Below are 24,851 nucleotides of genomic sequence, written 5' to 3' on the forward strand. Positions count from 1 at the left end.
TTCAATTTTGTGACATGCGGGTCAGGATCAAATTTGACCCAAAGGGCATAATTTGAACAAACTTGGTAGAGGACTATAAGATGTTACTGCATACCAAATTTGGTAGCCATAGTCCAAATGGTTTTCGACAAGAAGATTTTTAAAGATTTCACAAAATAGGCGCTTTAAAAGCGTTTATTCAATTTTGTGACCCCCCGGGGCAGGGTCAAAGTTGACCCCAGAGGCATTATTTGAACAAATTTGGTAGAGGTTTATTAGATGTCACTACATACCAAATTTGGTAGCCCTAGGCCCAATGGTTATGGACAACAAGATTTTTAAAGTTTTCACAAAATAGGCCCCATATAAGTGTATGTTCAGTTTTGTGACCCCGGGCAGGGTCAAATTTGACCCAAGGGGCATAATTTGAACAAACTTGGTAGAGAACCATAACATGTCACTACACACCAAATTTGGTAGCCCTATGCCTTATGGTTAAGGACAAGAAGAGTTTTAAAATTTTCACAAAATAGGCACTTTATAAGCATATAATTGATTTTGTGGCCCCCGGGGCAGGGTCAAATTTGACCCCTGGGGCATAATTTGAACAAACTAAGTAGAGGACTATACAATGTCACTACATACCAAATTGTGTAGCCCTAGGCCTAATGGTTATGGACAAGATTTTTTTTAAGTCATCACAAAATAGGCATTATATAAGCATATGTTCAATTTGTGACCCCCGGGGCAGGGTCAAATTTGACCCAAGGGATTAAATTTGAACAAATTTGGTAGAGGACTATTAGATGTCACTATATACCAAATTTGATAGCCCTAGGCCGGATTGTTATGGACAAGAATTTTTTTGAAGTTTTCACAAAATAGGCCTTATATAAGCATATGTTCAATTTTGTGACCCTCGGGGCAGGGTCAAACTTGACCCCAGGGGCATAATTTGAACAAACTTGGTAGAGGACTATAAGATGCCACTACATACCAAATTTGGTAGCCCTAGGCCCAATGGTTATAGACGAGAAGATTTGTAAAGTTTTCACAAAATATACCCTATATAAGCATATGTTCAATTTTGTGACCCCCGGGGCAGGGTCAAATTTGACCCCAGGGGTATAATTTGAACAAATTTGGTAGAGGACTATTAGATGTGTCTACATACCAAATTTGATAGCCCTAGGCCTGATGGTTATGGACGGGAGATTTTGAAAGTTTTCACAAAATAGGCCTTATTAAAGCGAATTTTCAATTTTGTGACCCCCAGGGCAGAGTCAAATTTGACCCCATAATTTGAACAAATTTGAAAGAGGTTCACCCCAGGAACATTCCTAAGAAATTTCATCAGAATTGGACCAGTAGTTTAGGAGAAGATGTTTAAAGGAAAAGTTTATGCATGGATGCACGATGGACACAGGACCTTTGGCCAGTGGAGCTAAAAATCAAATTAAACATTTAGTTTTGGTGTAAAATCAGTTTTTATATGCAGTGTCTATTTCACTTATAAATTAAAACAGCATATTATTCATTATTGAAAAGATTATTCCAAGCTTGATGTCATATTTTAACTTTGCATAGTGTAGTTAATTGAACATTGTATTGAACTGTATGGGCAGCTATATTTTTTAATTTATGTATGTTGTATTTTACAAAATGCATTATTTCTACCACAAGTAGACCATTTAAGGCCTACTGCTACTAAATAGGCACTGGTATGAATTTGACACTGTTTTTGATGCTCATACAAAACTTTAATTATTACTACACTTTAGTATATTAAATATTTTCAAGTTTTTGTTCAACATTTTTTGCAAAAGAAAAGAGTGTCTTAATGCATTTGAAAATATACTTAAAACAAACTAAAAATCTATTTTAACATTCCTTTTTCCTGGTAAAGTGTATTTGGGATGATAAAAAATACACTTGAAGAGTATTAATGCTGGAAAAATGCAGAAAAAAATACATTTGTTTCTGTTAGAAGTGTGTCTTGTCTGCATTTTTAAGTGTATTAAATGCACATCAAATGCAGATAAATACAATGCCAATACTGTTACATGTATTGTAATGGACATAAAATGCACTTGTTCTTGTAATTAAATGCTTTAGTGAATTGAAATAACCTTTTATAATGTTTTAACAATTAATAATACCTTTTTATATAAATTTTCTTTTGAAATGTGACACTTAAATGATTTTTGCACCACTAGTAAGAGGTATAATTTGTGCTCATAATGCTTTATCATTACACTATATAATATCATTTGTTGTATGAAAATTGCCCGTAAAATTCATGTGAAAGCTCAAGAGATCTATAGCAGCGTGCTATACCCTGCTCCTTTTACATGACTTGATGGTATTTAGTCCCCAATTCTACATGGCTAAAGGAAAATTAATGTGCAGATTTGACAAATAAGTCTTAACTGGGATCCAATAGGCAGACTTTCATATTACTTGTATTTAATTTAAATCATGATCTGAATTGCTCTTTGGCAAATCTTTGTTGGTCACAGTATTCAACTGAATTTTGTTCACTTTGTAGTGATTATATTTTCTATATTTATCAGACAACATCTTTCTTAAAAAGTTTAACATGATTGCTTGGTTAATTTAGAAACAAGATCAATGCATCATAACATAAAATGAAAATATGTGTAATAGTAAAAATGGCAGCAAAAAGCACTAGATTATCTGCCTAAAATCTGAGACAATATGTTGATATATTGGAATTTCTCATAAATAATGTGTTCCATAGTTGTATAATTGTATAGTCGCATGCATGAGTGGTGTCAATGTCACAATACCAATTAAAGCCTATAATTTACTAAAACAATTTGAAGTTTGATGTGTTTTTTTTTCAAGATCTGTTATATATAATTATATATACATGTATATATATATTGTTGAAAAGTTAACATGCAATAAGTTTACTGTAATTAAGTGACAAATAGTTTTACTGATTTGGTTGGATGCATATATGCAGATATATCATGGTTGGTGCAGAGGACAGTAGCAAAAACAAGAGCTGTCTCGGTAGGATGACATATGCCCCCGATAAACGCTTTAATAGAAGTTATGAGCATTTTTCAAAACCTAAACGCCGACCCTAAGTTCAAGGTCAAAGGGGTCAAAATTTGTGTGTGTATGGGAAGGCCTTGTCCATATACACATGCATACCAAATATGAATGTTACATCTGAAGCGACATAGAAGTTATGAGCATTTTTTCGAAACCTAAATGCAAAGTGTGACGGATAGACAGACGGACAGTGCGATCACTATATGCCCTCCTTTGGGGGCATAAAAATGTGTTTCAAATTGTTTTGGTAAATTAGTAATGTAGTTATAAGAACAGAATCATCAATTATAAAGTTATTGATTATAAAGTGTTGCTGGCATATTTGATGCATTCATCTAGCTATAAGAAGGTCCCTGTTTTATCCCAACTGGCACCGAGTGAGGGTTCTCAAAATCTTTAAACAATATGAATAACTACATATAGGGTCAAGAGCCTTGTTGATATGGGGGCTAAACACCTGAAATCAAAGCGACCCAGGTTAAAGGCCGAGACCAAATAAATAAACCAGAGGCCGCATGAGCCTGCTATACTCTGAACAAGTATTGTTTCTTCTCAGAAAACTGGCTTAAGTGTCTTACTAAGCTTTAGACTTTGAGTTTCAGTGCAATCAATCTAAAATAAATTGGTCAAATTAAATAATAATTTGTAAAAAATAAACATTCTGCACAAATTCAATTATTTACTTTACCTGTGTGCATGAATCATTTCAGTCTTGATGGTTAGTGAACTATGTCAAAAGCACCATATCTATGAAACACTTGTATTTTGAATAGTGCAAGGTTCCACATAAATGATGCTGATGATAATTCTACACGATGATGAATTATTAGATATATTTCTAAATTCCATTTCCACCAACAATTCGGTTATTTCACTACAAGTTCACATGCTTCATACACAGTTGAAAACAACACTATTTCACTCAACAACCGTGACACATGTACTCAATTTTTCAACTTTTCGCAATTAAACTTGTCTTCTACTGTTATTGTTGTTGTTGTACTTTTTAAAGTAGTTCGAAAGATGGCGACCATTAACCCAGAGATTGATTTATGAAATAAATCGTCTGCTGATCCAGAGTGCTAATTTGCTTTCTTAACATTTTATTAAAATTTCAATATTTTGCATGCAATCATATCTAATTTCAAACAATATCGTTAATAAATATTCTATTATATTACTCCTTAAAGATATTGGTCATTATATATCTATATTATCATTGATTTAGTGCAAATTTGTTGGTGTGTAACCCGAACTATATTTTCGGTGTAATATCTTCCGCCTAGAGGCGTTAGACATATCCTTCCACCAAATACACCCGAGAGACGATCGCCGATATGGCGGAATTGTCCGAGGAGTCCCGATTGCGCGTAAATGGTATAGAAAGCGCTTGTATGACATGGACGAAAACGATGTGTCAAAAAAGTAAACATCACACTTTTAACTTTTATTGAATTATTGCTCATCGACATAAAAAGTAACTGTGTTTATTTAACTCTCGCATTATTATTATATTTATTTTTAAATGATTCGAGAACTCGTGATTTTATTATCACTTCCTATTTATACAGTGTTGGTATGTATACATGCAAACAATGTTTTTTCCCCCCAGTCCCAGAAACTTCACGAGTAAGTTTTACTTGTAACAGGGCAACCGATAAGATTTCATGTACATTCGTTTTCACTACAAGCTTCTTGTAACAATTATTTTGTTCTCCCTCAGAACTAGTTGTCAATTAGGTTTCGACAATTTGAAAAAAAACTTATCTATTTTCTCCGTACCTTGTGTTTGGTACTATCATGGTGCTTGACTATGTGTCTTTTTGTATATTGCATGATCCAGCTCTAGCCCATACTGTTTAAACATTACCGTTCATACCAGTTTTTCACTTAAGGCGAATTTCCAAACCCATTCCGTCAATTACAAGCTGGTGGAATTGATTTTTCCACAATATTGTTTGTTGGTGTGAAAGGAATCGACACAGTGTTTTGCGCCAAATATTTAAGAATCCTGGGCTCGAAATTAACACTCGCACACTCGCAAAATGCGAGTGAAAAATACAGATTGCGAGTAAAGTTTCAAGCCACTAGTTTTTTTTTTGCGAGTAAAGAAATCATGAAAAAAAGAGTAATATTCCTAAATGCGCTCCACGTCTTGAACGCTAAACCGTAGGTCAATTTATAGAATGTCTGAATACCCATAAGCAGAAGCACCCACCTTGTATGTATACTGGTATACTTATAGGACAGATACGCAGATGGTATTAGTACAAAGAACGTTAAACAGTCAACTAATTCACAAGTGTTCATTGAACTTGAACAGACATGGCGTCGAAGCGAAAAATAACTAGTTTCTTTTTGCCCACAGACGGAAATAACAATAGGAAAAATAAAGCAAAGTTAACCGTTGAGTTAGAAATAAACAACGGAAATTAAATTATGTTTCAAGAAAAATTTGCGAGAATGTTTTTCATTTTGCGAGTTGATATAAAGCTGCTTGCGATGTATTGCAAGTAGAAAAAAACGTAAAATTGAAGCCCTGGAATCTATCCCCACTTGCTCGATTAAAACAGAGAGTATACTCTTCCCAACCTCTTTTCCAGACAGCTGGGGTCACGCAACGAATTGTAAAATATTGTCAGAGCGTGCACTCCGATAATTGAAGTTAACTAGCCTGTCCGTGTTTAACAGCTGACATTTTTACGACCGAAGCAAATTTTTTAATGTATACCATTTTCATAATCGTTTTATGTACGATTGATTTTTTTATTATTTCAATTCATTTAAATGTCAAATACCATTGGTAAAAAGGATAAAAGTATTATTAGCCAGGTTTTCCGAAGGAAAAAACTGGTTATTAGATTGGCGAATGTCGGCGGGCGGGCGGGCTGGAGGAACAAGCTTGTCCGGGCCATAACTTTGTGGTTCATTGTGAGATTGTAAAATCATTTGGCACATTTGTTCACCATCATTAGACAGTGTGTCGTGCGAAAGAACTACGTCGATATCTCCAAGGTCACACTTTCAGTTCAAAGGTCAAAAATGGCCATAAATGAGCTTGTCCGGACCATAACTATGTCATTCATTGTGAGATTTTAAAATCATTTGGCACATTTGTTCACCATCATTGGACGGTGTGTGGCACGAAAGAATTACGTCAATATCTCCAAGGTAAAGGTCGCCACTACTAAAAATAGAGTTATTTTGAAACAAAGGGGGTTAATTATAAAGTTCAGTTTGAGTTGTCTCCCTTTATCAGTCTTTTTTTTCAAATTGAAAACCTGGTTTTGTGACAATTTTGTCCCTTGTTATCTGTTGCCCCGATGTAGAATACATCTCTTTACACTTTTGACTACCACTCAAATTTTGGTATTTTATTATATACCTGATTTATTTGTTTCCAGTTTGATTGAGGCTGCTGAAAAGGACAAAGTAGCCATGGAATCCTTGAAGACACCAACAACGCCTCGGCACTTCAGCAAAAAACACGAAGGCACCCCTTGGCGATTGTTTTTCGCAACAATTTGCGCCTTGTTGGGTGCCTTGTCGTTCGGATTTGTGATTGGTTACAGCTCGCCTGCAATTCCACAGCTTGAGAAGGCTTCATTACTCGTAGGTGAACAGAAAGGATGGTTTGGCTCTCTTATGACAGTTGGAGCATTATTTGGAGGTCCCTTGGGTGGATGGAGCCTAGAAAAGTTTGGTAGAAGAATGACCATGAAAGTTACAGCCCTGCCTTTTCTTTTGGGTTGGATATTGATTGCAACAGCTAAAGGTTCAACTGGGCTCTTTTTGGGGAGATTTTTATGTGGATTTGGAAGTGGACTTGTGACTGTTTGCGTGCCAGTTTATGTTGCAGAAATTTCGACCAGTTCATTGCGTGGGACTCTAGGGGCAGGAGTTCAGCTGTTGATCACATTAGGAATTCTCAGTGCTTACTCAATGTCGGCATTGAAATTCGTCTGGACAGAGATTGCATATATTGGCATCGGACTGTCAGTTCTACAGTTCCTTGTGCTTTTCCTTATTCCTGAAACACCACGATGGCTGCTGGTGAACAAAACCAAGAAAGAAGCCGTGCTTGCCTTGCAGCAACTTCGACATCAGCACGCAGATTGCGAGGACGAATGTCGTGATATCGAAGAGGGTCTTGATATAAAGGAATCATTTTCCTGGTCTGAATTCAGAAAGCCTGAACTTTCAAAGCCGTTAATAATATCCGTGATCATCATGATCTTTCAACAATTTGGAGGCATTAATGCAGTCATGTTCTACACAGAGTCGATATTCAACAGCGCTGGATTGAAAGATGGTCAAATGGCAACAGTAGTCATTGGTGCAGTACAAGTTGTTGGAACCCTGTTGGCATGCTTGCTTATGGACAGAATTGGTCGTAGAAAGCTCCTTATCTTTGCTGGTGCTGTTATGAGCATTGCCTGTTTCATGTTCAGCTGGTATTACTACAAGATATCGCATGGGGCAAATGCAGAAAACATGGGACCTTTAGCAGTGATCTGTCTTGTCCTGTACATAATAGGCTTCTCTTTGGGATGGGGACCGATTCCGATGTTGATTATGTCAGAGATTTTCCCATCTAGAGTTCGTGGGGCTGCGAGCGCAATCGCGATTTTTGTCAACTGGTCTTGTGCTTTTATTATAACCAAGGAGTTTCTCTTCATTCAAGAAACAATTGGCCCTTCGATGACATTTTCGATGTTTGCGTGTTCATGTCTGTTCAGTGTTGTCTATGTTTGGAAGAAAGTTCCCGAGACAAAGGGAAAATCCCTGGAAGATATTGAACTGTTTTTCCTTGGAAAGAGCATGATGTATGTTTAAAACATCCATGTAGCAAAACTGTCTTTGCTGGGTGAGTGCTTAATAATATATTTGGTAATATATTTGCCCTTTTTCCTTACACTCTGTTTTAATGACTTTGCACAAACATTTGAAAAGTAGCTTTTATATATATTTTAGGTATAACTGCATTAGAATTAAATAGTTGGGTGTTTAACATTGTTTTAATACTTCAAGTTGCTTTATTGTGCTATTACAAATTTGCCATATAAAAGACAGCTGAACTTTTTTTACCTTCACCTTGTATTTATCTGTAATACTTGTATGATTATCACACAAATACTTTGTGCTTATTTATGAATGTATTTTTTTTTGTTATTAAGGTCTGAATATAAATATCAGTTATGTAAATGTATATTAATGAAATAAATCATTCAGTGGTAGTAAGCATGTAGTAAAATAAAAGTACATGTATGATCCTGCTTTAAACATAAACAACAACACTACACGTATCACCCTCTATGAACATCCTGAACTTATTTGCATACATCATCACATTATTTGATGTGATAGTGTTCTTGATGTGAAAAACATGTAATAGTGTTCAATCCGTTCTATGAGGGCTTGTGCTGCCATGCGCCAAATAAGCCTATGGCTACAAATGAGCAAATTTGGCTCAAGAAAATTGTATGTGACTTAAGCTTTTTCTTCATAAAACCTCATAAAACTGCCGTAATGAAAATAATTATTATGTTTTAAGGTAATTTTGGATCAAGAACATGTTCAGCCAGAGGTAACCCTGCTTAGGGACACAATGCACTACCCTAGAAATGAACTCTCAAGTGTAACAATTATTGATAAATCTTCATGTGAAAACAATTTCAGATATATTGTGTGCAAGGTTAAAATCTATAAAGACATGGTTAACAGTCAGATGCATGAAAGTGCTACAAAAAATGTACCGGTATGCTTTATATTGTTATGAAAATATATACATTCACATCACTGCAACTTCTATGAAGCACTGTATTATATCTACTATACATATCACATGGGGATACTTCTTGTATGCACTTTTTTTCTGCTTATGACCATTATAATTATTGTTCAATTATTATCTGTAATGGGTGGTATTAATTCATATTTTCTAACTATCATAAATTAATTCTTTTAATTTATGTATATTTTAGGCCTTTTCATGTGCATAAGGCCTGTTTGAGTTATCTAGAAATCCATATTAATTGTCAGGAAAGATTTACTAGCAACAACAACTATTTTTAAGGAATGTTAGGTACCATACATGTGCAATAACTTGATACCCAAGTTGATGTTATATTTATCAGCATATACCATGTACCAATCTCAGATGTAGAAACAAAATAGAAAGTCTCATGTTATGCTGGTTTAAACTTGTAGTCAACAAAATGGAGAACACAGGCCATTTATCACAATAATCATGCCAATTGTTATGCCCCCCTTCGAAGAAGAGGGGGTATATTGTTTTGCACATGTCGGTCGGTCCGTCGGTTGGTCTGTCGGTCGGTCCGTCCACCAGATGGTTTCCGGATGATAACTCAAGAATGCTTAGGCCTAGGATCATGAAACTTCATAGGTAGATTGATCATGACTGGCAGATGACCCCTATTAATTTTCAGGTCACTAGGTCAAAGGTCAAGGTCACATTGACTTGAAATAATAAAATGGTTTACGGATGATAACTCAAGAATGCTTACGCCTAGGAACATGAAACTTCACAGGTACATTGATCATGACCGACAGATGGCCCCTATTGATTTTCAGGTCACTAGGTCAAAGTCACAGTGACTCGAAATAGTAAAATGGTTTCTTGATGATAACTCAAGAATGCTTACGCCTAGGATCATGAAACTTCATAGGTACATTGATCATGACTGGCAAATGACCCCTATTGATTTTCAGGTCACTAGGTCAAAGGTCAAGGTCACAGTGACTTGAAACAGTAAAACGGTTTCCAGATGATAACTCAATAATGCTTACGCCAAAGATCATGAAACTTCATAGGTACATTGATCATGACGGGCAGATGACCCCTATTGATTTTCAGGTTACTAGGTCAAAGTCACAGTGACTCGAAACAGTAAAATGGTTTACGGATGATAACTCAAAAATGCTTACGCCTAGGATCATTAAAGTTCATAGGAACATTGATCATGACTGGCAGATAACCCCTATTGATTTTCAGGTCACTAGGTCAAAGGTCAAGGTCACAGTGACTCGAAATAGTAAAATGGTTTCCGGATGATAACTCAAGAATGCTTATGGCTAGGATCATAAAACTTCATAGGTACATTGATCATGACTGGCAGATTACCCCTATTAATTTTTAGGTCATTAGGTCAAAGGTAAAGTTCACAGTAACTCGAAACAGTAAAATGGTTTTCTGATGATAACTAAAAAAAAATTAGGCCTAGGATCATGAAACTTTTTGGTACATTGATCATGACTGGCAGATGACCCCTATTGATTTTCAGGTCACTTGGTCAAGGTCACAGTGACACAAAACGTATTCACACAATGGCTGCCACTTCAACTGACAGCCCATATGGGGGGCATGCATGTTTTACAAACAGCCCTTGTTTTTATGTATGTGTGCATACACATTTTAAGGAAACTGTATAGTTTGGTTTCATATATCTATATTTCATATATCTATCATATTTGTGATGATACTTATAATAAAATCATATTTTGTATAAAAATAAAGACTGAACCTGATATATGTATTATCTTTAAGAGAGCATGTGCTTAAAGTGTCTTTCCCGATTAGCCTGTGCTGTCTGCACAGGATAATCAGGGACAACACTTTCCCCCTAAACTTGATTTTTTTCTAATTAGAGACTTTCTTGAAACGAAAAATATCATAAAAGCGGAAATTGTCGTCCCTGATTAGCCTGTGTGGACTGCACATGCATTAAAACCCTTTTTCACAGAGCACGGCCCATATAGAATGGTTGGCAGACTACTTATGGGTAATTTATGCATGAACTAGATTGTTTGTAGTTTAAGCATTTAAGACATAGCATACTAGAAATAATAAGTCTTTGTACTATAACTGAAGGTGCCAGGATCAGAATATTTTAAGTTATCTTTTAGCAAGAATAAGTTTGCTTCATTGACTTCATTGAAAATATTTACCACTGACTCATAATCACCATCAAGCATAGATAATGTTAGAGGGTTTCATGTTTTTTTTTACATTTTAATTCATTTTTGCCATCTTTTTTTATTTGTTATGAAATGATTCCTTGTTAAGCTTGAGATATTTTGTTTGAAGCTTGCATTTATTACCCTGTTTTGCTTATGGGCTGGCACAAACTAATTTTTGCAAACATGTTCAGTATTCTTTTGATAGATTTTTGAATGAAAATCTTTGGTACAGTGAAGTTATTTTTCTATGCACAAAATGTGGTTACAATGTTTTAATGTTCTGAGTAAAATTTCTTCTTGTTGTTATACTATGATGTGTACAAGCTGTTTATCTTAAATGTAATGCTGTTATGTCATTCCTATTATTTATAATATTATTTATCCTCAATTTACTGCAATTTGAAAATACAAAATTTAATGATAAAACTATTCATGTACTGTTCCATCAATATACAACTCTTGCACTAGTAAGATAAATTTACAATTACTTTATTATTAATACACTGCACTCTGTTAAGTTGTTAAATTAATGTACTTGTTGTAGATGCATTTGGGATTTTCAATAAAATTTATGGTTTATATATTGTTTGTTTTTCAAATAGTTTTAAAACACTTAATATAATAATTGCTTGAATTCCAGATCAATAAGATGCTTCAATTATCAATTAATAATTCAGTATTATTTTACCCTGGAGATGATTTTTAAGTCATCCACATACAGTATTCAAATGATATTAAATATTTTATCATGCCCTTGATCAATGGATTAAATATTAATCCTAATAGCTGTCATAGTACTTGTATTACAAAAGGAGCTTAGGTTAGTTCTATCTGGGATCTGATGAACTGTTGTGATAGGAGGATATTCAGGCCTACAGGAACAGGCCAGCCTATTCAGACAGATCAATACAAAATGGATTTATTAGTTATTTTTTCTAAATCAGATGATTTCATTATGTGCTGCATTATTGGAAAACTGGGCTTAAAGCATGTGCACAGTGTCCTCCCAGATTAGCCTGTGTGGACTGCATAGGCTAATCTGGGAGGACACATAAAGCTTAATTTGGGATGACACTTAATGCTTAATCTGGAAGGACACTTAAGGCTTAATCTGAGATGACACTTAACGCTTAATCTGGGAGGACATTTAACGCTTAATCTGGGATGACACTTAACGCTTAATCTGGGAGGACACTTAATGCTTAATCTTGGAGAACACTTAACACTTAATCTGGGAGGACACTTAAAACTTAATCTGGGATTACACTTAACGCATAATCTGAGAGGACACTTTATGCTTAATCTGGGCTGACACTTAATGCTTAATCTGGGCTGACAATGCTTAATCTTGGAGGACATTTAACGCTTAATCTGGGATGACACTTAATGCTTAATCTGGGATGACACTTAATGCTTAATCTGGGAGGACACTTAATGCTTAATCTGGGAGGACACTTAACGCTTAATCTGGGATGGCACTTAACGCTTAATCTGGGAGGACACTTAACGCTTAATCTGGGATGGCACTTAATGCTTAATCTGTGATGACACTTAATGCTTAATCTCGGATGACACGTAAGGCTTAAATAGGGATGGCACTTAACGCTTAATCTGGGAGGACACTTAATGCATAATCTGGGATGTCACTTAACGCTTAATCTGGGATGACACTTAATCTGGGATGACACTAAATGCTTAATCTGGAATGACACTTAATGCTTAATCTGGGATGACACTTAACGCTTAATCTGGGATGACACTTAATGCTTAATCTGGGATGACACTTAAAGCTTAATCTGGGATGGCATTTAACGCTTAATCTGGGAGGACACTTAATCTGTCAAGACACTTAATGCTTAATCTGGGCTGACACTTAATCTGGGAAGACACTTAACACTTAATCTGGGCTGACACTTAACGCTTAATCTGGGCTGACACTTAACCTGGGAGGACACTTAATGCTTAATCTGGGATGACACTTAAAGCTTAATCTGGGAGGACACTTAACGCTTAATCTGGGAGGACACTTAAGGCTTAATCTGGGAAGACACTTAATGCTTAATCTGGAAGGACACTTAACGCTTAATCTGGGATGACACTTAACGCTTAATCTGGAAGGACACTTAATGCTTAATCTGGGAGGACACTTAACGCTTAATCTGGGAGGACACTTGACGCTTAATCTGGGAGGACACTTAACGCTTAATCTGGGAGGACACTTAATGCTTAATCTGGGAGGACACTTAACGCTTAATCTGGGAGGACACTTGACGCTTAATCTGGGAGGACACTTGACGCTTAATCTGGGAGGACACTTAACGCTTAATCTGGGAGGACACTTAACGCTTAATCTGGGAGGACACTTAACGCTTAATCTGGGAGGACACTTGACGCTTAATATGGGAGGACACTTAACCCTTAATCTGGGAGGACACTTAACCTCTTAATCTGGGAGGACACTTTACGCTTATGCATTAAGCCCTGTTTTTTTCCAGAAGGTGGTTGAAAATTTAGAAACCTCTCAAAGCAGACGTTATGCTGAAAGTTACTAGAATGCTGATAAAGTTTTCCATTGTCATATATCTGGCTTGATAATCAATTATTTAACCTTGCAAAAATTGTTGCAATCCTAAATTTTTGTTACCCTGACTTCTGGCAAGTGGATTACAGGGATAACTGGATAATCGCAAATGATACTGTGTAGGGAACAGTTTTAACTCCATTGTATAATACTACAAATAAAATACCCAATAACAACTCATTTTATTGTAACAATATAATACATGTAAATCAGAATTATTAATTTTTTCACTTTTTGGCACTTAAACAAATACCTAATCATATAATTTCAAACGAGAGTGCCAAGCTGTCACAAGATACACCCGTTTGGACGTTTTGGACAACTTAACCATTTGAGTGACAAAATGAAATACTTTTGAAAATTAAGCAACACATAACTTTACCAACGCACTAAGTGACCCTGTGACCAATTTTTTGACCCGGCATGACCCATATTTGAACTTGACCTAGATATCATTTAAACACAACTTCTGACCAAAGTTGGCGAAGATCGGATAAAAACTACTTCAATTAGAGAGCGGACACCATGCTAAATGCTTGAAATGAACTAAGTGACCTGGTGACCTAGTTTTTGACCCGGAAGAACCCATATTTGAACTTGACCTCGATAATCATTTAGACACAACTTCTGACCAAATTTGGTGAAGATCGGATGAAAATTACTTCAACAACCAAATTCATTGAATTGATATTCCCCCGCCAATATACTTCTGGTTACAAATATTTCTGGAGAGATGGACAACACCAACGTGCAACATCCTCATATCCATTTATATACTCATACCAAGTTTCAATGAAATCCGTCAAAGCACTTCCAAGATATGGCTCTGGACACACAAAAAAGCATTTTTTCAAGATACAAAGGGCCATAACTCCATTATTATCCAATGGTGTACAATGCCATTTGGTGTGCATCATCCTCTTATCCATATATATATACTCATACCAAGTTTCAATAAAATCCGCCAAAGCACTTCCAAGATATGGCTCCAGACACAAAAGTGCTGGCCGGACGGACGGAAAGACGGACGGACAACGCCAAAACAATATCCCTCCGCCTATGGCGCGGAATAATTAGTGAGTGCTCAATCCTTGTAATGCACTAAGTGACCCCATGACCTAGTTTTTGACCCAGCATGACCCATATTTGAACTTGACCTAGATATTGTATAGATACAAATTCTGACTAAGTTTGGTGAAGATCGGATGAAAACTATTTGAATTAGAGAGCCGACACTGCTGTGGACGCCGCCCGCCCCCCAAGGGTGATCTTTTAATAAGTCCTGTTTTCAACGGGCGTATAAAAAAGGAAACAACTTAAGAGAGAGAGAGGCAAATCAATTTTGATTACATTTTATATTTTAAAAACTTGACTCTAACAAGCAAACAAGCATCAACAAAATGTAACAGCATTAACACAAGATACCATAAGGTGTGTTGTATTCAAATAAGACGCGTTCTGAGAAAACTGGGCTTAATGCTTGTGCGTAAAGTGTGGTCCCAGATTAGCCTGTGCAGTCCGCAAAGGCTAATCAGGGACGACACTTTCCGCCTTAATTGGATTTTTGCTAATAAGAGATTTCATTTAAACGAAAAATGTTTTAAAAGCGGAAAGTGTCGTCCCTGATTAGCCTAATCTGGGACGACACTTAACGCACATGCATTAAGCCCAGTTTTCTTAGAACACGACTCAAATGACATGAGGAACATTCTTATCACAGAAGTGAAAGTAAACTGATAAAATGTAACTAGTAAAACTGTACTCATAATACTTATTATATGAACAGTGTACGGTTATATCACACTTATATCACAGAACTGGTGTTTAAACATACAATGATTTTTTTTCTCAATACAATAACAAATCTTTAATCACAGCTTTGAGATTTGAAGTGATAATTTGTGAAACATTTATATTGTCACCTTTCAATATAATTAGCAATATCAGCCAGTACCAACATATTAATGTAAAAGAACATCAGCTTGCTTAAAATTCACTCTATGCTTACATACCGGGTAATCAAATAAATGCCAACAGTCAAAAAGGTGTATTAAAACAAGACTGCTCTGTGTCCATTTATAAAAGGTCTCCAGAAAGCCTTTCAAACACTATACAATTAATCCTTTTCTGGGAAAACTGGGTTTAATGCATGCACGTACAGAGTCGTCCACAATTAGCCTGTGCTAATCTGGGACAACACTTTTTCTTAAACTGGATTTTTTGCTAAGAATACTTTATTTAAACGAAAAATACCATACAAGCAGAATGTGTTGTCCTTGGTTTGCCTGTGTGGACTGGCACAGGCAAATCTGGAATGACACTTTAAGCACATGCATTAAATCCTGTTTTCACAGAGCACGGCTCCAACTAATCATATCATAACAACATGAAGTTCTGATCCCATTTGTTATCATCTATCATTAAGTCTTTTGCAGAACATTTCTGTCTAATGAGGTGATTCCTCCATGTTCCAGTCACCAAAATTTATTGGATGAGGGACGGACCTGAAATTGAACAAGATACAAATGAGCATTGCATGGGTAAACTGGGGCTTAATGCATGTGCATAAAGTGTTAGTCCACAGTCTGCACAGGCAAATCAGGGACGACACTTTCAGCTTTTATGGTAATTTTCGATTTTAAGGAAGTCTTTTCATAGCAAAATCCAAATATAGAAGAAAGAGTTGTCCCAGATTAGCCTGTGCAGACTGCACTTTTTGCACATGCATTATGCAAAGTTTTCCATGAAAGAGACCCATATGGTAAATACTTCAATTACATTTGAATTCAAAACATAAATGGCTTCATTTAAACTCCAACAGGATAAATGCTTGTTTTTTTATATATAAATATTCTGGTCCCTTTCTACAATAATTAAACGAAACTAAATGGGAATAAAACTAAGCTCTATTGCAGAAGAAAGCACAGGGCCCAGTTGCTATAAACTAGTGATTTAACAGCACATAAAAAATCAGTTATGGAAGTTGTGATCCATATTCTTGTTATTATGTATAATAATGTTATAAGAATAAAATAAAAAATCATTATTAACCTGCAATTAATGTAAACTTATATGTACTAATGTATTTTTTTGGTGTTAATTAATTATGAACTATTTTTAAAATTGCTTACGTACAGTGAAACTGATTTTCGTTACATGTACCATTTTAAAGAGCATTCAACAAGCAATATCAATACTGGCTGAAAATATTTCTTTTTATTTATTTATTTGCATTCTCACCCCTGGCAGAAGCAGTACTTAGAAAACTAGCGCAAGTTGACTTTTATACAATTTCAAATAATTTTCTCTGTACAACAGAAAAAAGTGCACAATGCATGTACACTGTCGGGAAATCCCCATTAATTTAGTCTCTATAGATTTGTTGATACCACAAATACACACAATTTCGGTTCATAAACAAATACAAACAAATGTGTGGCTATTGACATAAAGTTATTTGCTATACATGCACTGAAGTCAACAATATTGGAATGATGGTAACAGGTTATTAATGATTTTTCTACAACATTTCTGTTTCATATATATACATGTATGTGTATTGGTGAAAGATTGCCAAAAATAGAATGTTGACATTGAAATGGTATATATTCACTTTTAAAGCAAGTTTAGCTTACAGGTGTTGTAAGATCAATTTGTTGATGTAAATTAAATGTAAAAACACACAACAATTTTATATATTTAAATAAAAAGGTGTTCTGAAATAATTTTTGACTGTTTGATAAGTACCGGTATATTGTTTATTATATTTATAATATTCACATTTTCAGTTTGCTGTCTTTAAGCTAAACTATCTATTAACATTTTTAGTGCCTGAACCATAAAGCGTAACATTATCTCGTTAACTGATATAAATAGTAACATTATCTCGTTAACTGCTATTACATGTTTGTTTTTATTGTTATTTGTTATTTTGTGTTTATTTCAAACACATTAACATACAAAATTATTCAGTAAGGCCTGCATGATGTTTTTTAAGCCTCAATAAACAAACTGTCCCTTAGGTAGCAGTACACGGTAGGAAGCAGAAATATGCAAATTGGCCCCGGTCAAAAAGTGAAATATTGGGAAAGGGTTGGTTTCAATGTCAAATTTGAGGGTAATAGGTCTTATTGTACCCCCAAATTGCATTAAATCCTAAGAATATGACCATTTTCAAATGCGAAACTGTGGGGTCATGACCTCTTGTTGTTGTTGTGTTCTTTGTTACTCAGGAAGGGCAACTGCGGTAGGCATATTGTATTTTGGGTTCTTTTTAAGCTGGAATCGCTAGTAGGGTCACGCTGTGAATTATTGCGCGAAAACCACCTAGATACCTGGTATTTATTCATGGTTTGATGGGTTGTGCTATGTTTTGCGTGTAAAAATATCATTCCAAAAGCAGGCTATCATTACGTTTCATTCGTACCCAGCCACTTTCGTACATGGTAAAAAGTTGATTTTGAAGCCCCTTCTTGCAGCCTTGTCATTCTTTCATTTTTGTCATTAGTATCACCTGTACAGGTTCCATATGCTCTTTTTTTTTATCTTCAATGTAAGTTTCAGACTACTTGTGTGCAGTGAATGTGTTTTTATGATTGCAGGTTTGTTGTTTTCTGAATTGAGCGTGGTGGAGATCAAGAAGGCGTCTGCGGCTCCGAGAGAGTGTGTGTCCACTGTGGTCTGCTACCTTAAGTGGTAAATGACAAAAAAAAAATTACACAGCCTACCTGTGAAATGTGTTTTTTTAAGCTTTCACACTAACGTGCAGTGTGGAAATGGGCTTTGATGAGCTTAGATTTCATAATTTGGATGTAAATAACTGATCTGAAAAAGGGAGGTAATTCAACTATCAAAAAATGGCTATTTTCAGCTGGAATCCGCAAAAAGCGCTTACAGTGATTTGGCTGTCAGACATCCAGTTTGTTATTATTTTATCACGTTACTCTTACCGTTACATGTTATTTGAGTGTTTCTCATGTTCTTAGTGTCTTATGTATGCTTAAACAGTTGTATTAATGTAAGAAAAGGAGGAAAATAGACAAAAATCAAGGACATTGGCACTCCGCAGGCTGAAAAATCAACTATTTCTCTCAAAAATTAGGTCCAGACATGTTGGGAAAGGTATCGGCTGTGCAAATAAGATGTATATAAGCATGAGCAGAGTGTTTACAGGGTTTCAAAAAGGTTCCAGGAGACATTTTAAGTGTGTCTCTCTTAGAACTCTGAAATCATGAATTATCAGTGTAATAGGAGGAAAGTGTCACTTTGGGTTAAGTGTTTGGTGTGAAGAAAGACGGTCTTTTTTGCAAAACAGTCGATTGAAAACAGTCTGTTTTTTAAGGAATTGTCTAAAATACTAGAAAAAGATGCTTTAACAGTTATGAAAAAGAGTAATTGGTGTCCTTAATTGGTAAATGACATTTTTTTTTTTACACAGCCGGCCTGTGAAATGTATTTATTTAAGATTTTACACCAACGTCCAGTCAAGAAATGGGCTTGGATGAGCTTAGTTTTCATAATTTAGATGTAAATAACTGATCTAAATAAGGGAAATGATTCAAATACTGAAAAATGGCTATTTATGTTCCCCAGTCTATACTGGGGGACATATTGTTTTTGCCCTGTCTGTTGGTTTGTTCGTTGGTTTGTTTGTTTGCGTCAAACTTTTATATTTACCATTACTTATGCAATATTAAAGATAGCAACTTGATATTTGGCATGCATGTGTATCTCATGGAGCTGCACATTTTGAGTGGTGAAAGGTCAAGGTCAAAGTCATCCTTCAAGGTTAAAAGTCAAGGTCAAAAGTCAAATTTGGCAATATTGAAGATAGCAACTTGATATCTGGCATGCATGTGTACCTCATGGAGCTGCACATTTTGAGTGGTGAAAGGTCAAGGTCATCTTTCAATGTCAAAGGTCAAGTTCAAAGGTCATATATATGAGGGGGGTGTACAAAGTGTTTCACAAACACATCTTGTTGCAGCTGGAATCAGAAAAAAGCTCTTAACAGTGAAATGGCTGTCCGACATCGCGTTTGTTATTATTTTATCAGGTTATTCTTACTGTTTCATGTTATTTGAGTGTTTCTCATGTTCTTGGTGTCTTATGTATGCTAAAACAGTTGTATTCATGTAGGAGAAGGAGCAAAATAGACAAAAGTCAAGGAAATTGGCACCCCAGGGGCTGAAAAATCAACTATTTTTCTCAAAAATTAGGTCCAGTCATGTTGGAAAAGGTATCTGCTGTGCAAGTAAGATGTATATAAGCATGAGTAGTGTTTATAAAAAGGAAAAAGGTTTGAAAGGTGTCTAAAAGGTTCCAGGAGACATTTAAAGAGTCTCTCACTCAGAACTCTGAATGCATGAATTCTATGTGAAATAGAAGTAAAGTGTGCACTTTGGGTTAAGTGTTTGATATGAAGAAAGACAGTCTTTTTTGCAGTACAGTTGAGTGAAAACAGTGTGTTTTTGTCAGGAATAGTCTAAAATACTAGAAAAAGATGCTTTTGCAGAAATGAAAAAGAATAATTGGTGTCCTTAAGGTAGCAGTACACGGTAGGAAGCAGAAATATGCGAATTGGCCCCGGTCAAAAAGTGAAATATTGGGAAAGGGTTGGTTTCAATGTCAAATTTGAGGGTAATAGGTCTTATTGTACCCCCAAATTGCATTAAATCCTAAGAATATGACCATTTTCAAATGCGAAACTGTGGGGTCATGACCTCTTGTTGTTGTTGTGTTCTTTGTTACTCAGGAAGGGCAACTGCGGTAGGCATATTGTATTTTGGGTTCTTTTTAAGCTGGAATCGCTAGTAGGGTCACGCTGTGAATTATTGCGCGAAAACCACCTGGATACCTGGTATTTATTCATGGTTTGATGGGTTGTGCTATGTTTTGCGTGTAAAAATATCATTCCAAAAGCAGGCTATCATTACGTTTCATTCGTCCCCAGCCACTTTCGTACATGGTAAAAAGTTGATTTTGAAGCCCCTTTTTGCAGCCTTGTCATTCTTTCATTTTTGTCATTAGTATCACCTGTACAGGTTCCATATGCTCTTTTTTTTATCTTAAAGCGGATATATACGATTTTTTATATGTGTTTAATTGTAATATATTGATAAAATATGTTACAATAACACAAAATAGGCAAGAAAAATTATACATTCAAGCCGAATTTCATAAAATGAAGCAAAGGCAAATTAGCGCCCCGAGCCGATAGTGACGTACATATTTTCCTACAATAACAGAAGCATTCGTCTTTGCAGTAGGATCGGAGATAGTGTTCGTGTGTCGTATGAATAGATATCGTTGCAGGAATTCAAATAAACCGTTAAACTAAGTTTAGATGCACATCGTACATGTATGGTATACATGCTGGCGAATTCGGCTGTACAGCCGTTTTCAATTTCAGTATTAAATATCTAGCTTATTTCGCATTTTTCGACACATGTTCTTCTTAACTTTTATTTTAATTTATATTGAAATATATATATATAATAAGTTTTTTACACAGTTTATATAAATTCATAAATATTTGACAAAATCGTATATACCCGCTTTAAATGTAAGTTTCAGACTACTTGTGTGCAGTGAATGTGTTTTTATGATTGCAGGTTCGTTGTTTTCTGAATTGAGCGTGGTGGAGATCAAGAAGGCGTCTGCGGCTCCGAGAGAGTGTGTGTCCACTGTGGTCTGCTACCTTATCATCACAAATCTAGTATTTTCTATATGAGCCACACTCTGGTAAAAGGGGACTTAATGCAAGTGCATAAAGTGTCATGTCAGATAAGCCTTGGCATCCGCACAGGCTAAACAAGGACAACAATTTCCACTTTAACTTGATTTTACCTAAAAAGAGACTTCCTTTAAACAAAAACAATGAATAAAGTGGAAAGTGTCGACACATGCATTAAGCCCAGATTTCCTAGCAAGACTCAATTTCTGTTCACTGACTTACTTTGGTGTCTTATAATGCTGTTGATGACATGGAGGTGTGCTGGTGGCGTTGGTAGGAATGGTCCCTAAAATATATAGAGAGAGAAGTCATACAACCCCAACATCTTTACCCTTTACTGCTCCATATCATGTGACTTAACCCCTTCCTGCTCCATATGATGTGACTTAACCCTTTACTGCTCAACATGATGTGACTTAACCCATTACGACTCAATATGATGTGACTTAACCCTTTACCACTCAACATGACGTGACTTTACTCAATATCACTCAACATGATGTGACTTCACCCTTTACTGCACCATATGATGTGACATAACCCTTAACTGCTCAACCTGATGTGACTTCACCCTTTACTGCACCATATGATGTGACTAAACCATTTACTGCTGCATATGATGTGACTTTACCCTAACCTGCTCAACATGATGTGACTTCACCCTTTACTGCACCATATGATGTGACTTAACCCTTATCTGCTCAACATGATGTGACTTAACCATTTACTGCTGCATATGATGTGACTTAACCCTTAACTGCTCAACGTGATGTGACTTCACCCTTTACTGCACCATATGATGTGACTTAACCCTTAACTGCTCAACGTGATGTGACTTCACCCTTTACTGCACCATATGATGTGACTTAACCCTTAACTGCTCAACGTGATGTGACTTCCCCCTTTACTGCACCATATGATGTGACTTAACCCATAACTGCTCAACGTGATGTGACTTCCCCCTTTACTGCACCATATGATGTGACTTAACCTTTAACTGCTCAACATGATGTGACTTCACCTTTTACTGCACCATATGATGTGACTTTACCCTTTACTGCACCAAATGATGTGACTTAACCCTTAACTGCTCAACATGATGTGACTTCACCCTTAACTGCACCATATGATGTGACTAAACTCTTTACTGCTCAACATAATGTGACTGATTCATTTACCACTAAATATGATATGACTTAACCCTTTACTGCTCAACATGATGTGACTTTACCCTTTACCACTCAATATTATGTGTCTTTACTCTTAACTTGTCAACATAATGTGACTTAATCCTGATGTGACTTAACCTTTACCACTAAATATGATGTGACTTAACCCTTTACCACTCAACATGATGTGTCTTTACTCTTTACTACTCAATATGATGTGACTTAACTCTTTACCACTCAACATGATGTGACTTTACTCTTTACCACTCAACATGATGTGACTTAAACTCTTTACCACTCAACATGATGTGACTTAAACTCTTTACCACTCAACATGATGTGACTTAAACTCTTTACCACTCAACATGATGTGACTTAAACTCTTTACCACTCAACATAATGTGACTTAAACTCTTTACCACTCAACATGATGTGACCTAAACTCTTTACTACGCAATATGATATGACTTAAACTCTTTACTACGCAATATGATGTGACTTACCATTTACCATTTAATATGTTGTGACTTTACCCTCTACCACTGAATATGATGTGACTTAACTCTTTACCACGCAACATGATTTGACTTTAACTCTTTACCACTCATCATGCTGTTACTTTACCCTTTACCACTAAATATGATGTGACTTAACTGTTTACCACTCAACATGACGTGACTGAACTCTTTACCACTAAACATGATGTGACTTTAACCTTTATCACAAAATATGATGTGACTTTACCCTTTACCACTTAGATAGGCATTGTGACCTGTTTCTAGTTTGTTAGAAAATTAAATTATGAAAAGACTTTTCTAAATTCAAGTTGCAAAGACTTCATGTCCAACACTAAAGTACTGATAAGAGCAAACAACATAAAACAAAAACAGACTGTGATTAACTAGCAGACTGCTCTGGTTTTACTGTGGTTGCTTATAGCCCTTTACACTTTGTTTTTGAGCAGGAAAAGATGAAACTGATAAATGTGAATAAACTGTTTGCTGTATTTGAAACTTAACAAATGAAATGTAGTATTTAATAAAGGCAATCCATGAACTATCAAAGTCGTGGCCCGCTAACTCAGTTGATTTTGCGCTAGACTAAAAATCCTTATATCGAAGGTTCAATTGACTGCCGGCCACATTACAGGTGTGGGGAATGGTCATGAAGTCCTTCCTAAGGCCATTTTCTCCTACCGCTTAGTCAACTGAGGCAGATGTTAGATACTTGCATAAGTATGTGCACTTAGAACTGCTAGCCCTGAGGATATCACAGGAATATTGTGAGTCGGTAAACTAACTGTGAATTTACTGAAATACAGTTGAAAATGGCAAAAACTATAAAGATTTCATATTTAATGAAATCACTAAAATCATAGCTACCATGTTCCTAATTCTAACAGATGCAACCATTAATGAGATCACATTTATAAATACCCATTTTCCCTCCTGATGGTGGTGTGCGGACAGAAATTCTACCAGATGTCACTGCATTGTTCTGTAATAAATATACCTGGGCCAGTATTCACAAAGCTCCTTACGACAATCTCATGTAATGTTGAACGTGTCATTTCATATCAAATCTTATTTCCTAAAATTGTGTATTGTGCTTGCTAACATTTCTGAAAGATTCACTAGTTATAAACATGTTTATACAAAAATCTGTAGACTAATATAGCTAAAGACTTAAGGAATTGTATTATTGTTGTATATTATTTCTGGGGGTTTCCAATAAGTAACGTTGTGAATACATGGCAAGTAACATAATTATTTAAGTATAAAATCATTAACAAAAACTACAAAACAATAGCTAAGATTTAACTATATGCTGATTTGCAACATGTGAGCCAATTGACAAAAATGCTTGTAATTATTTAACAAGCTTTAGCATGCACATATTTGACCTTAAGTGTGACCTTAACCTTGTACCAAGGCGTGACTCTCCTTCTCCACATAGTTAACCATGTTGCTTACACATAGTTAACCATGTTGGTTAATTATTTAAAAATTGCATAATGAATGATAAGGTAACACTCTGGACATGCTAATTTATAGCCAAATGTAACCTTTAACTCCTATGAGTAACCTTGACCTTTGAGGTAAGAGATGGCTGTTACACATGATGATGACACAAAGGCTCAGCATAGCAAACCTATGTGACACAAAGGCTCAGCATAGCAAACACAAGTGACACAAAGGCTCAGCATAGCAAACCTATGTGACACAAAGTCTCAGCATAGCAAACACATGTGACACAAAGTCTCAGCATAGCAAATGCATGTGACACAAAGTCTCAGCATAGCAAACACATGTGACACAAAGTC

General features: G+C 35.7%; 2 protein-coding genes across 7 annotated transcripts in view; one reads left to right on the forward strand and one right to left on the reverse strand.

Moving 5' to 3' along the window:
* Positions 1-4,441: 4,441 nt before the first annotated feature.
* Positions 4,442-24,851, forward strand: part of LOC127858629 (solute carrier family 2, facilitated glucose transporter member 8-like) — a 108,756-nt gene continuing 88,346 nt past the window's right edge. For 2 of the 5 annotated variants that reach the window (XR_008038989.1, XR_008038990.1), the window contains exons 1-2: positions 4,442-4,488; positions 6,468-9,469. Coding sequence is in view for 3 of the 5 variants with exons in the window: in XM_052395841.1 (XP_052251801.1) it covers positions 4,463-4,488; positions 6,468-7,899 (1,458 nt within the window). In the remaining 2 variants the exon portion in view is untranslated. Of the gene's footprint in view, positions 4,541-6,467; positions 11,623-24,851 lie in introns of those variants that run through there. The other 3 variants (XM_052395841.1, XM_052395840.1, XM_052395842.1) reach the window with 3 other exon arrangements.
* Positions 13,788-24,851, reverse strand: part of LOC127858645 (uncharacterized) — a 41,482-nt gene continuing 30,418 nt past the window's right edge. For both annotated transcript variants that reach the window (XM_052395862.1, XM_052395861.1), the window contains exons 8-10: positions 23,965-24,025; positions 21,582-21,645; positions 13,788-16,128 (exon numbers count right to left, since the gene is read on the reverse strand). In XM_052395862.1, coding sequence (XP_052251822.1) covers positions 16,071-16,128; positions 21,582-21,645; positions 23,965-24,025 — 183 coding nt within the window. In that variant the 3' untranslated portion in view covers positions 13,788-16,070. The remainder of the gene's footprint in view (positions 16,129-21,581; positions 21,646-23,964; positions 24,026-24,851) is intronic.

The sequence above is a fragment of the Dreissena polymorpha genome, chromosome 14, assembly GCF_020536995.1.
Source record: "Dreissena polymorpha isolate Duluth1 chromosome 14, UMN_Dpol_1.0, whole genome shotgun sequence".
In the NCBI taxonomy this organism is placed as follows: domain Eukaryota; kingdom Metazoa; phylum Mollusca; class Bivalvia; order Myida; family Dreissenidae; genus Dreissena; species Dreissena polymorpha.